We start from the raw sequence: 13133 nt of genomic DNA on the forward strand, positions 1-13133 counted from the left end.
CAGGAATAAACTACACAGTACTTTACAGAAGATCCAGATCTTGGAACAGACATACTCTGTTTGTTGTTCAGTGCTCTGAGGCTGCTTCCTTTTCCTTGAAAATCCAACATTCTCTGCAGTGTTAGAGAACCCACCTTGCCCTTCTCGTGGCTCACAGCCAGGTGCTGCCGACGTCCATGTGGGGACGAGAGCACACACATGGCCACCCTCCTCAGCACATGGGCACTGATGAGCTGCCGGATCGTCTGGCCCTGGTCCCCACTGTAGTTCATGCGGACGTTCTCAAAAGCACCTTCTTGAGAGCCCAGAGTCGGGACCTGGGTCATGGGTAAAAGCACACAACAACCTATGACTGAATTCTTTCTGTTTAGAAGTGATCCCACCTATCCATGATCTAGTTACTCCTTTAGTATCATACCATCAACTGATCTGTCATTTCTACTGACTTGTCCAAAGTATGTAGCTCATTGAGAGCTTGCTGTGCACGACTGCTGCTCCCCATGGCTGAAGCTTGCTGGAAGTTTATCTGAATGGCATCCATCAGGAAATTCAGCATCTCCAGCACCAAAGGTGCAAAGGAGAAGTTGGCCTACAAGAAGCAGAGAACACAAATAAGGCACAAGATGCTCCTGCTTGTAGTATTCATAAGAATACAGCCTGACACCGCTTTTATGATCCCATGTACCATAAAGAAGAGCAGAAAAATTGAGCAACTTGGCTGATAATCAACAGAGTCTGCCCAAGATCCTCATCATAAACCATCTTCTCTTAACAGCTAGCTGGTAATTATACCTGGGACTGCAATTCCTCTCGACAGCCCTCAACATTTCTACACAGGCTGCTCTTCTTGGGTTTTTCTTCATCAGGGCCCTTCCCCTCACTGATGGTGACCTTGGCTTTCTCTGCAGGGGAGGTGCTGGCATGTCGAATGACACTCTCAGGCACCCTGGGCTCACTCTGGAAGGCAGATTCTTTCATGGTAGAGCTCATACCACTGCTGGGAGTTCTCTTCACCAAAGCCTGGGAATGACAGAGTAATGCTTAAAGCCCAAACCAGACTCAGTTTTACCACTGACTAAATGAATATAGACTGTAATAGCGGCAAAATGAATGTAATTTTAAAGAAATAGAGTGCAATTCTCTTTGCTGCAATGTTAAAGAAGTGACAGAATAGCATCCTGCATGCCACCCTCCACTCAAGTATTAGGTAAACTTCCATATTTAAGACAAAGTTACTTTGCTGCTCATGAAAATAAGGGAAAAGGTGGCATCTGACTGCTGCGTAGCTTAAGCTAACTTGCAGGTTGGGTAAAGGTAAGCGGAATCCCAGCAGTCATCAGGACAGGGATTTGGCAATGCACTTATTTAGTGCAAAATAAATCACTAGGCAAACTTTAACTTAATATGGTTCATTATAAAGCCAAGGCCGTCAAGCCTTAGCACTCTTACATGCCTGTATCATGACATCACTTACTGCAGAACAGAAACCTCTGCAAAAGACTAAACCTGCATTAAAACCAGCTTCTATGTTGACATGCAGACACTTTACCAAGCAACTGCCATCTTCCTTGGCTCCACAGTCACAGAAGAATGATCCATATTTGGCATAAGAAATCTCATGATCCTTGTGACAAACTTTAGCACAAACTGTACAAACACCGACCCCATCAACCATCTTGCAAGTGTGACAGTGGTACCTGCACAAAATAAGCGAGATGGATTGTAAGATCCAAAGCCTGAGGAAGGCCCCCAGACTGCATTTGTTTCCTTCTCAATGGCCACTAATAGCAGGCTGGAATTGTGAGCACAAGTTTGAGCTGCTTACCAGTGTTGATTCATGAATTCTTTCTGTGTGATGGTGAAGGTACAGAGTTTATTACAAAGAGAATCTTCATCCTGTCAAGAAGAAAGCTGTTTCAGGAGGGTGTTATAACTGCAGCTACAATAAAGGTACATAGTACAGACCATGATCCTCAGACACTAAATGTGCATTTTGAGAAGAGGAAGTTTTAGCATCACCTAGCTAAAAGAAGGCAGCTGGTATCAAACCACATGGAGAGAGGAGATGGTGATATTTTGTAGCATGTGAAAGAGTGAATCAGAAAAAGAAAACAGTACCAAAAATAATGTATTCTGGATAACAAATTTTAAAGAATGCATTAATAACAGCTTGGGTTTCCAACCCAAATGCACTTAAAAGTCTGATCTAAGCTGCTTGTTGATACAAAAGATAGTAACTGACAAAGAAGCCAACAGGAACAAACCCATCTTTCTCCATTTCTTCCTTTTTGTTGTCTAAAAATGACAGTAATTTAACTTTTGTTGACATTACAAAGTCAGCAGATCTATGAACAAGTGACAGGTATTCTCTTCTAGATCTGACAGCTGGGGCTCTTCACTCAGTCTCACATTAGGAATAAACAATAACAAAATCCTGATTTATAACCTGATGAATACTGATTTGAAAGCTGCAAAACAAATCTTCAAGTCATTTGCAGCACTGACTGTGTCTATTGCCTACCGAATCTTCAGCTTGAGAGTCCTCCTCCTCCACTGCCAACTCTTCCACCCAGTCTGAATCCACCTCAATCGCCCGCTCCTCTCCATCCACAGAAAGGTGGCTTGGTCCTTGGCCACTGCTCTGGCTCAGTGCATTAGTGACATCAGCCAGATAAGAGACAATATGGCATGTACACTCCAGGATAGTCACATGCTGTGAAGTCGAGATGAATGAAAATGAGAGGTAATACACAGATCCCATAAGAGCATACAACTGTCCCCCCTGCCCAAACTGCTTTAAAACTTCCCACTCCAGGAGAAGCTCAGGTTAGATATAAAGAAGTTCTTCCCTGTGAGGGTGCTGAGGCGCTGGCCCAGGGTGCCCGGAGAAGTGGTAAATGCTCCATCCCTGGCAGTGTTCAAGGCCAGGCTGGATGACGCATGGAGCAACCTGCTCTAGCATGAGGCATCCCTGCCTGTGGCAGGGGCCTGGAACTGGATGATCTTAAGGTCCTTTCTAACCTAAACCACTCCATGATTCTGTGAAGCCAAAGCAGGACAGCTGATGCAGCTCCTGCCTGAGATTAATTCCTGCAAGTCAAGCAACAGTCTTACCTTCCCTTGCATGACGTTTGCATTCATCTTTTCTACCACGTTCTTCTGAGACAGGTATTTTTTGCTGTAATACAAAACAGTGGGTAAGATCATTACAGCCTTTTGGAAGTACAAACTCTGACCAGTAGCTTCAAGCATTGAGTTTGCTTTAAATTAACAATAGGAAATGTATACAATACTTAAACAATTCAAGAGTGGAAAAGACAAAACATATGGCTGCTCTTGGGACACACACACATACAGATCAGCCTCTCTCAGACACTTTATATTCCAATAATAAAATATTGGAATCATTCCAATAATAAAATAATTCCAAATAAACTAAAAATGAGCATGTATCAGTTAGCATGAACTTCTGTCCCCAAATTCAGTGTTGCAAATGAACAACCAGCAGCTCACAGTTGGCTCTTACCATCTGCCCAGCCAGTCAACAGCAGCACCGTGAAGCTGGAGGTGTCCTGCACCTTGTCCTGCACTCGCCAAAGTTGCCATTACAACCATCAGCTCAGGGAAGCCTGTGCCATCACCATTGGCCAACATTTCTGTTGCCATGGGTATTAGGGTACTCAGTAGAACAGTGCACACACCTTCTCCAACTTGGCTGATCAAGAAGAACAAAGACAGGTACATCACCCACTGAAATAAGCCCCACACCTCCAATGTCTTCCCCATCACTTCATTTGAAAGCTGAGGACAAGAAGCCATCAGCAAATCACAAGTCACTTCACATCTAAAGAACAAAAGAAATGAGCCCACCAAAGAAATGACAAAGGTTGTACTCTACCTGTTTTCCCTAACAATGTAAGTGGTCAGGAGTTGCAGCAGCTGCCTGTTCTCTTGCACAACATCCAGCTGGTCTGAATCTTTGGGTGGGGACATGGTCATCCTGGTTAACCAGGCCTGCAGACGTACAGGCTCCACACAAGCCAGCTGAGCCAAAGAGCCACAAAGTCTCAACAGGCTGGGGTTGGGACTCTTCTCAGCTGGGAGAGAAAATGACTGGTGAGTGACAGATGCCACAGTGAATGTGTTGGAAGATGGCTTTCCATTTAAAGTGTGAGGCTGTCACTCCACTTCCTCCTACAGCTTTTCTTTCAAGCACCTTCACATCACAGTCTAATGCAAGAACAGTATAAAGTGGACAAAGGCAGGACAGAAGAGATTCAACAATCACTTACTGAGCTGGAAGAGTTTGGTGAAGAACTTCAGCACCCTGTTACAAAACTTGGCTGAGAGGTTTTCATTGGCTGTGGCCATCATGATCTGGACCAGTTCTCCACTGGATGGAGAGGAAAATTTAGTCAGCTTTGTAAAATACAACCTATTCCTGTTTTTACACTTGCCCTTGTATCTGCCCTCCTGTTTAAGACTGGCAATGGTTTGGATTAATAGTGCTCAGCAGTCAAGCCACAGAAAGTGCTTTCAGACAAACAATGACCCCTTAACTCAGACTAAACCTTGTAAATCTCATGAGGTCCTAAGCTGTATTCCAGTATTCTCCACATGTCAAGTCACAGAAGGGCCCGTACTGATTTCCAAACCAAAATTCAGGATATTCTTGTCTGCTTTTCCCTTCCATGTTAATAAAGTACAGCCAGACTGCTTCTGTTTTGAGCCGTTGAACATGTAGAGAGAACAAGCAGACAACAGTTGGCTTTCTAACAGAGGAAACCTTTCCTCCAGTCCACCCTCACATCTGTCAGAACACTGTGTTGTGCTATGTGTTTCCACCATGATTTCTCTTCATACTTTGAAGTCAAGCCAACACCCCACCTCCACCCTTAAAATTATCACCCTATTGCCTGCAGAAGCACTGAGAGAACTTGGGAATTTGCAGCCTGATCTGTGACTGCCGTATAGACCAGCATCTCTCAAACCCTCCTTCTAATGCCCTTGACAAGTCTCCCCACTGGTGATCACTCACTGTGAGGACTCACTGAATATTTTCTTTGGAGTGACAAAGGCCTAGGTCCTCTCCCACACAGAGTCTTTTCACACTCTCCTGCATTGTGTGCAGGGTATCCTATCTCTACATGGCTCCTGTGCAATGGCATTAACATCCCTTAGGTGTTGACAGTGACAAGATGAGAGGAAAAGAAGAATAATCAAGTTCCTGGGCTACAAATTTCAAGAATACTTCACCTTTCTGAAAAGAATTCCTCCATGGCTTTTCGGGCCTGGCTGCTCTCCAGCTGCTTCTCCAGATGCTGCAAACACTCCTCCAGGATGGACTCATCCAGGCCACTGAGAACCAAAAGGTACAAATGAAATCAGAATACTGAAGAGCAATTTCAACAATTATGAGAGTCAAGAAGTGGTCATTTTGCTAATACAAGTCTAATACATTTTCTGCTCGCTGAAAGCAGCATTCCTTCCAACCATCCATAAACAGTAAATCCATTCAGTGTTCAGGAAAAAGGTGGCACATGATGCACAGTTGCAGTCAGAAACCTAGAATGATCTAGACCTTTCAGATACCTCACATGACAAATTCCTATAAATGGCTGTTCTTTTTACACTTTAAATCACTTCTAGTGTTAGTCCTCCCTTATTCTCCTGTGTTCACCCCCACTCCACAAAGCACTCTGCAAGTAAAATCCAATTACATTTACATCCTCTACCAGAAGGCTCAGTACCTCTCCCTCTGAATACTCAGAGAGGATCAGTGTTGAAAGGATGCAACATCATCATGCCTAATGGTTTTATGTTTCAGATGGGTAGAATCAGCATCTGTGCACCAAGCTTATTCCTTCTATACAGACAGTGAGTAAGGGGTGGGAAGCCAAAATCTGCCTAGTTTGCTGTGATAAAGCAGGGATTAGCCATCCTTACAAACAGCAAGAACAGAGACAAAGAAATATAAGGCAAGTTAGGTCAGTATCTTCAGCTTTGATTTCCTGCTTGTATTTCCATAATTTTCTATTTGCCTAAATACAAAACTATCCCGATAGAAACATGCTCCATCCAGATTTACAAGAGATGATTCAAATCCCCACCGCCTGAATGGCAGTGCTGAAAACTGGTAATGAAATAAAACATCTCCTGCTTTTAGTCTGCAAATATAGAAGTCTTCAAGAGATAAAAATAAGCTGATTTTTCGCCTTTGTATTGTGCTGTTCAAGAACAGACACTGATATATAAAGAGACTGTAGTAATTCTTTGTATAAAGTTTTGTTGGAAGAGAACCACAGCCACCCAGCCCGTTACCTGTTTGGATCAGAGTGATGGGCCAATATGTTATAGCATCCTGTGATCAATTTCTCATAAACTCGTGCCAGGAATTCATCAGATTCTGCAGGGCCCAAGATCCTTTCTAGGGAGTTGCTGCTTATTTCTGCCACACTCTCTGTGCTGGTCTCCAAAAGGAGGGGCAAGAGGGAATGAATCACCTGTGGTGGGTTCAAATCATCTGACCAGCTTGAAAAGAAAAAGCAGTCAAGTTAATTATCTGCATGACTTATCACAGAATATCCTTATTGCATACATGAGAAATTACACAAGTAAGGCACAAGTCTAGAGGGAAGTCAGAGACAAAACCCGTTTTAGAAAACTGGGATAAGCACGCAGTCCTCATTTGGAAAACTCTACACATTTCTTCTGCATATGAACAGGTACAACATTTTCCTAGACATTCACTCTATCACTTACTATGGCTTTGGACTCGTGCAGTGCCAACAACTATTTTTCTGTTTCAGAATATCTTAAGTCCTTGGAAATAAATCCTTTCATTTCATATTTTCCTTGTGCTTTGAAAACATCACACAAGTGAATGATAACCAAACACGAATGAATTTGTTAGACCCAAATTGTCTCAGTTTATACCCCAGTTTCTTCAGGTTCCTATTTGGAAATCTGTCTTAAAGGTTTCTCTCAGGGAGTTTGACTCCTAGAGATAGCAAATCAAGACAGAAAGGCTGTCTTTCATTCATTTAATTTTAAGTAAATGATAACTCTAGTAAACGAAGAGTAACTCCATTAAAGACTTAGTCCCAAACACAGCACCAGTTCATTAAGCATTCCACCTGAAGGGCCTGATGAAGACAGACATTCCCAGGAGGAGATAGATGGATACAGCAAAAATGTCATCTAAAAAGCACCACTTACACAATAAGATCCCCAGTGAGCCTGACCAGGGAGAGAAGGGTGTGCTTTAGGGAAGCTGCAAGAGGTAGACTTTGGCTGCAGAGAGTACCGAGGTGGGCAGCCTGAACTGCACTGATGTAGCTTTCTGCTGGGATCGTGTCATTTGCAAAGGCGTTGCGCTAAGGATGGAGACACACATAAACATCAGAACATCTATTGCTAACAGAAAGACACCCTGCCCACCATTCCCAGGGATTTATGGAGTTAGCATCACACCAGATCCATCCACAAAGCTGGACTCACCCACGAGCCAATGTTTGGAAACTCATTTGTATGAATGTTGTTCCATGATTCACATAAAGTCTGCACAGCTGATGGCAGGTTCTGAACAAGTGTTGGACCTGCAGTCAATACAGAATCATAATCACCGAGTCATTTCGTGGGTCCTGTTGAAAACTGGAATGCTTCTGCAACACTATTTAAAACTAGATCATTATTCAAGACACAGCTGGAGCTAAACTGAGGTGTAATTCTACTGTTTTATGCTTTTGACAAGTCAAAATTATCCCTAAGCTTGCAAGAGCTTCCCAGCTTCTTCTACTTCATTAAAATAACAGAAAATGTAGCAAAAATACTCATTTGCAGCAGTCTTCGACATATCAGTATTTCATAATTCCCCTTCCCACCAGAGCACCAACATGGTTACAAAAGCGTTTCAATAATCCAGATAAGCCCACAGGATAGTTACTCTTCCAAGGTTTGCCCAACTTTCTCAGTTGTTGGGATATTAAATGAAAAAGCTTCCCAGTTTGTTGCTGACAGGATAATGCACTCTTTTGAACATGGTTGAGAACACGTTAGCAAGCATACAGCTTTGAAGCTGGATGTCTGCAGCACTGTACAAAGCTTTACCTACACAGAGGAGGAAATCTGAACCACCCAGTACTCTCACCTAGAGTATTGGACTTGCAACGGCTGGATCCAATGGCCAGGACAGCAGCATAACCTCGTAGCTTCTCCTCAGAGGGCTTGTTCTCAGTGGAGCCCTCTTCAGAGAGGCTCCGTAGCAGGTAAGATCTGCATTCAGGATGGAAAGGATTCATTTCAGGATCAGCTCTGCCTTTCAGGACTAAATGTGTCAATACAGTGACTGATAAAGCAAACTCCTGAAGTTCTGCCCACCCCTTTGTGTTCTTAGTTCACCATTAAGGGAGTTCTGGGCTTTTATCTTCTTTCAGACACTTACCAGAAAAAGTGCCCACTCAAAAGAAAAAGTTCATTTACTTCAGCTTTCTTCTACATAGGTTCTAATGAGAGCTTGGAAGACTTCAGACTTTTAATGTAAGAATTAACCCCCCTCTCTTTCTTGATGGTCTGACAGTCTCAATATTGAAATAACCTTAAGTGGCACTATCCTAGAGAGTGGTAAGAGAAGGTTTCATCTTTGGAGGAAAAGTTGGCTTTGCAAGCTTGCAAGAAAGCCTTAAAAGATGAGACAAGAAGGATGCTTAGAAACAGTAACTTCATACACATGGCTTCAGAAGCTACTTTTAATTCTTCTTTTAAAACAATGAACACTCTAGAGGACCTAAGTAAAGAGTAATTATACGGGACTATAAAATAAAAAGGCATCTAACTCTAAGAAAACAACAAACCAAACACAAAGATAGCCCCATGCACACAAGATCACTATTAGTGATCCTAAGAGTGTACCTGGTAAACGTAGCATAAGTGTCAATAAGCTGCAGCGTAGCAGGGAGGAGGTTCTTGGTTATCTCTGAAGACTTGTGTGGATCAGTCTCTGCAGCTAGCTTGGAAAAGTGCTCGTCTAGAGAAACCTGAATCTTGGAAATTGCAGCATCAAGGGTGTAAATGGACTGTAAACTGGGAACTTCGTGCAGTTGGAGAATAGTTGTGCAGTCAACACCACAGAAAGAAGAGATCTTAAAATACAAAGGGATGGAACAGTAAGTACAACTCATCCCACAAGACCAGAGGCTCTGTATACACAACTGCATTCACACCACCTTTACCTGTCGAGCAAAGTATTCCTCTGCTATCTCCACATCATACTTCACTGAGCTGCACTTGCTGGAGGCCAATTCAATCAGAGAAGCAGCATGGTCAGCTTTCATGCCCTGCTTGGTAAGGTGATCCTACAGATGCCAAAAATAGACCCATCACACTTCAGAAGTGCTCTATGATTAATCACTCCGACAATAACCACGCTAGAAAGCCTTAGAGACCATGGCCACAAGCTCCCATTTCTCACCACCACACCCATGTAAGGAGTCCCACACACAGTAAGCATGCAAAAAACAAAACACTGACATTCCTACTATCAACAACATCCCAAAACACCCCCCTATAAAGATGAGCTGTACCTTGATCCACGTGACGTAAGACGTGATTCGCAGCCGGGAAGACCAGCGCAGTGTGTGTAAAATATCACATTCACTCATCTCTGGTGTGTTCGTGGCTAATTGATTCATGTAGGTTTTGGATGGAGGCAAAATCCCTAATATCCTCCACAGTATCAAGAAGTAGTACTGAAGTGCACAGGCTTCCTAAACAGAAGTAACAGTTGGACAAATTAGGGAAGAAAGATTGCAGTTCCTACCATTATAGCTATGGAAATGATGCCCTCAAAGACTCCAGACTCCTGTAGGTGTGCCACATGAGATGAACACATACCAGAATTGAGTTTGTGTCATATACGATAAGGGGGAATGGGTTTAAACTTAAACAGGGGAAGTTCAGGTTAGATATAGGGACGAAGTTCTTTAGTACGAGGGTGGTGAGGCCCTGGTACAGGTTGCCCAGAGAAGTGGTAAATGCTCCATCCCTGGCAGTGTTCAAGGTCAGGTTGGACAGAGCCTTGGGTGACATGGTCTAGTGTGAGGCATCCCTGCCCATGGCAGGGGGTTGGAAATGGATGAGCTTTCCAACCCAAACCATTCTATGAAATGATGCAACAGAGGAGAAAAGAAAAATGAAAGATTATATATTTTTTCTCTGCTTCATCATATTCTAGCCAGACCTCCTGGCATTACCAGGACACAGAGAAAGTCTAAAACATGTTTTGAGTTAACAACTCATAAGATGTACCACCACCATACATACTACCTTTAGCTACAGGATTTTTAAGTTCCTCATTACTCCAACCACTGTTCAAAACACTCTGGCTAAACATTTTGCTTGACAGTTTGAAATCGAACAATGTTACAGCAATAGTCTCACCAGTGCAGTGACGTTTTTATTCTCTTTCCTCCTGAGTGTATCAAACTGCGACCCAGCAGCAAGTAAGGAAGTCAGGGCTGTGTAAAGCTCATCATACTTTGTAGTCCGAGAGAAAAGAACCTCACAAACCTGCAAGAAATGATGCGTCAGCATCCTTGCTTTGCAAATTGCACAGCTCTGTGTTTATACACAGCTAAGTTCTCAAGTGATCAAATACCCACAAACCAAAACCATGCAACATAAAACTTCAGGAAGCTAGTTCTGTTAGAAATCTCTCTCCCCAGTCAGAATACCAATGAACTGGTTATAAGGGAGCATGCATGAAGCAAGCCCATAACCTTGATGGCAACAAATTTACCAAGGAAACAAAACCCAGTGGGAAAAACATGGAGCTAAATTATGGGAAAATAATTCTAATGCCATGTGTCTTTGTTGCAGATGCTTCAGCAGCACTGAAAAATCAGCATGGAGATGACAGGGCTCTGTTATAGCATACACATTTGAATCAGAAGCACTACTACAAGTAGTCCAACACGTCTTCATAGATTTTGCACACTAATTTCCCTGAAATTAGGCGCATAAAGAAAACCCATAGTATCTTATCCAGACACTACTCCTTTCACCACTTAGTGAAAAACTTCCGGTGTCTGATTCATCAGCTGCTTCCTTCTTTCCTTTCTTTCTCTTTTCTTCTGGCACTCATCAAATCTTCATGGCCCATAAAGGCTCACAGAAAGGTCTTTAAAACAGAGATTCCCATACCGTGCTATCCAGACGGTTCAGATCGTCTTCAGAAGCTTCTAGAGATAGGATGCAGTAGAACCTGGGCTGTGGAGCTGCATCTGGAACACGACGACAGAAAATAATGTTCAAAGTGATGGTTTTAATCAAGCAGTATTGTGTTATACACTCCCCTCCATCTCCACCATCTTTCACATTAAGGCTACTACCAGATTCTACTAAGCTGGCTTCACAGCATGCTATATGTGCTGTAACCTATGGTATATGCAACCAAGGTCTTCCTACTCCTACAATCCCAGTACAATAAATCCGTATTTATTTTCAGTTACTTGTAGCATAGTCCTAGATGACAACAATTTTATTTAATACAACTTTCCTTGCATTTTTACATGCATTACATAGCTATGGCCATTAAAAGTAGGAAAGGCTACACCAGGGCACTCCTTTATTTGTAAAAGCAAATCTTGGCATCAAAAATTCCTTATGTTTTCTTTCTTACCTGATGAACAGTGTTTGGTCCAGTTTTCTTCCACTTCTTTAAACCCATGATAGAGTGGGACCGATGTCCGCCTGCTGCTGTCCTGGGATCCGCTCACCCACCCAATGGGTGGAGTCAACAAATTGTATTGTACCTAAGTTGAAAAACACAGACAAAAAACCACCCATGGCATCTTTGTCATCAGGGATGGGGGGGAATACAATCACCAACACCACATCCCTGTTGGTAAGACACAAACATTCCCAGCTTCTGAGGGAAGCTCTAGACCCCATCTCATAGAATGGTTTGGGTTGGAAAGGACCTTAAGATCATCCAGTTCCAATCCCCTGCCACAGGCAGGGACACCATCCACTGGAGCAGCTTGCTCCAAGCCCCTGTGTCCAACCTGGCCTTGAACACTGCCAGGGATGGGGCATTTACCACTTCTTGGCAACCTGTTCCAGTGCCTCACCACCCTCTCAGGGAAGAGCTTCTTCCTCATATCTAACCTGAACTTCCCCTGTTTAAGTTAAAACCCACCACCTCTTGTCCTCTCTGATGATTTTTATTCTGGAGTGAACAGCTAAAATCAATGGTCAAGCTTCCACCAAGACGAAAAGCCATGCACAAAACACCAGCATCCCATTAATGACAACAGTGCCCAAAACCTCAACAGTGAAAAGTTAAAGCAAGGACATGGTGTATGTACAAGGTTTTCCACAATACCCAAATAATCAAGATTTTGAGAGATAAGATGGGGCATTGATCCTGCCCTTACCAGGATTCATTAGGACAGGAGTTACACCACAAATTCACACTCAAACAGAACCTGCTGCTAGGAATCAACAACTGTAGTTTAATCACACATTATAATTCCAAAGGCTGGTAACAACGTTAAACCAAATTTAGTCCCTAAAGGCCATGAAGAAACCAGAACACACCCAGTAATTGCCTGTTACACATTTCTGCTGGGTGACCAATTAAATAGCCAGGCCATGACATCAAATCCTACCTGTTCAAAGAGGTACACAGGGGCCTTAGAATACTGATGGAGCAGGTAGTCAAACACCAAGAGGAGACGTGCCACAAGAAGTGGGACAGAAGACTGCTGGGTATCCATGTTCGCTGTCAGCTCCACAATTGTTTGGATACAGAGCATCACGATGGATCTACGGCCTCTCTCAGAGAAATTGTGAAAAATAAGCAGCAGCAACTGGAGATGTTCAACGTTCAGATCTTCTGTGTCACTGGGAAGAGTCCCCTGCAAGGCATTCTGCTTCAGTGTGCCCACAAACCTGACAACAGGAGAGGAAGTTTATGAAGTTCACTTTTCTCTTGGCTTAGACCCTTCTTCACTGTAGGTTAGAGAAACATTTTCATCAGTTCCCTTTTCTGCTTATTCTTCTAACACTGGCAATTTCACTGCTTATCACTACATGAAGCATTGGAATGAGACTGTGCAAACATCAGAACCTAC

General features: G+C 43.1%; 1 protein-coding gene across 7 annotated transcripts in view; it reads right to left on the reverse strand.

The window, feature by feature from the left end:
* The window catches only part of UBR4 (ubiquitin protein ligase E3 component n-recognin 4), a 79905-nt gene that overhangs the window by 52095 nt on the left and 14677 nt on the right, over positions 1-13133 (reverse strand). For all 7 annotated transcript variants that reach the window (XM_061367816.1, XM_061367815.1, XM_061367814.1 and 4 more), the window contains 22 exons: positions 12669-12951; positions 11678-11810; positions 11200-11279; positions 10438-10566; positions 9582-9764; positions 9231-9353; positions 8911-9140; positions 8150-8274; positions 7501-7598; positions 7219-7376; positions 6322-6531; positions 5257-5358; positions 4293-4393; positions 3899-4097; positions 3527-3715; positions 3115-3178; positions 2522-2713; positions 1826-1896; positions 1550-1697; positions 793-1020; positions 419-589; positions 135-317 (listed from right to left, as the gene is read on the reverse strand). In XM_061367816.1, the coding sequence (XP_061223800.1) occupies positions 135-317; positions 419-589; positions 793-1020; positions 1550-1697; positions 1826-1896; positions 2522-2713; positions 3115-3178; positions 3527-3715; positions 3899-4097; positions 4293-4393; positions 5257-5358; positions 6322-6531; positions 7219-7376; positions 7501-7598; positions 8150-8274; positions 8911-9140; positions 9231-9353; positions 9582-9764; positions 10438-10566; positions 11200-11279; positions 11678-11810; positions 12669-12951 (3400 nt within the window). The remainder of the gene's footprint in view (positions 1-134; positions 318-418; positions 590-792; positions 1021-1549; positions 1698-1825; positions 1897-2521; positions 2714-3114; positions 3179-3526; positions 3716-3898; positions 4098-4292; positions 4394-5256; positions 5359-6321; positions 6532-7218; positions 7377-7500; positions 7599-8149; positions 8275-8910; positions 9141-9230; positions 9354-9581; positions 9765-10437; positions 10567-11199; positions 11280-11677; positions 11811-12668; positions 12952-13133) is intronic.

This window comes from Neopsephotus bourkii, unplaced genomic scaffold, assembly GCF_033783945.1.
Source record: "Neopsephotus bourkii isolate Nb327-2 ecotype Australia unplaced genomic scaffold, CSIRO-AGI_Nbou_v1 NB_1399, whole genome shotgun sequence".
NCBI classification, from domain to species: Eukaryota; Metazoa; Chordata; class Aves; order Psittaciformes; family Psittacidae; genus Neopsephotus; species Neopsephotus bourkii.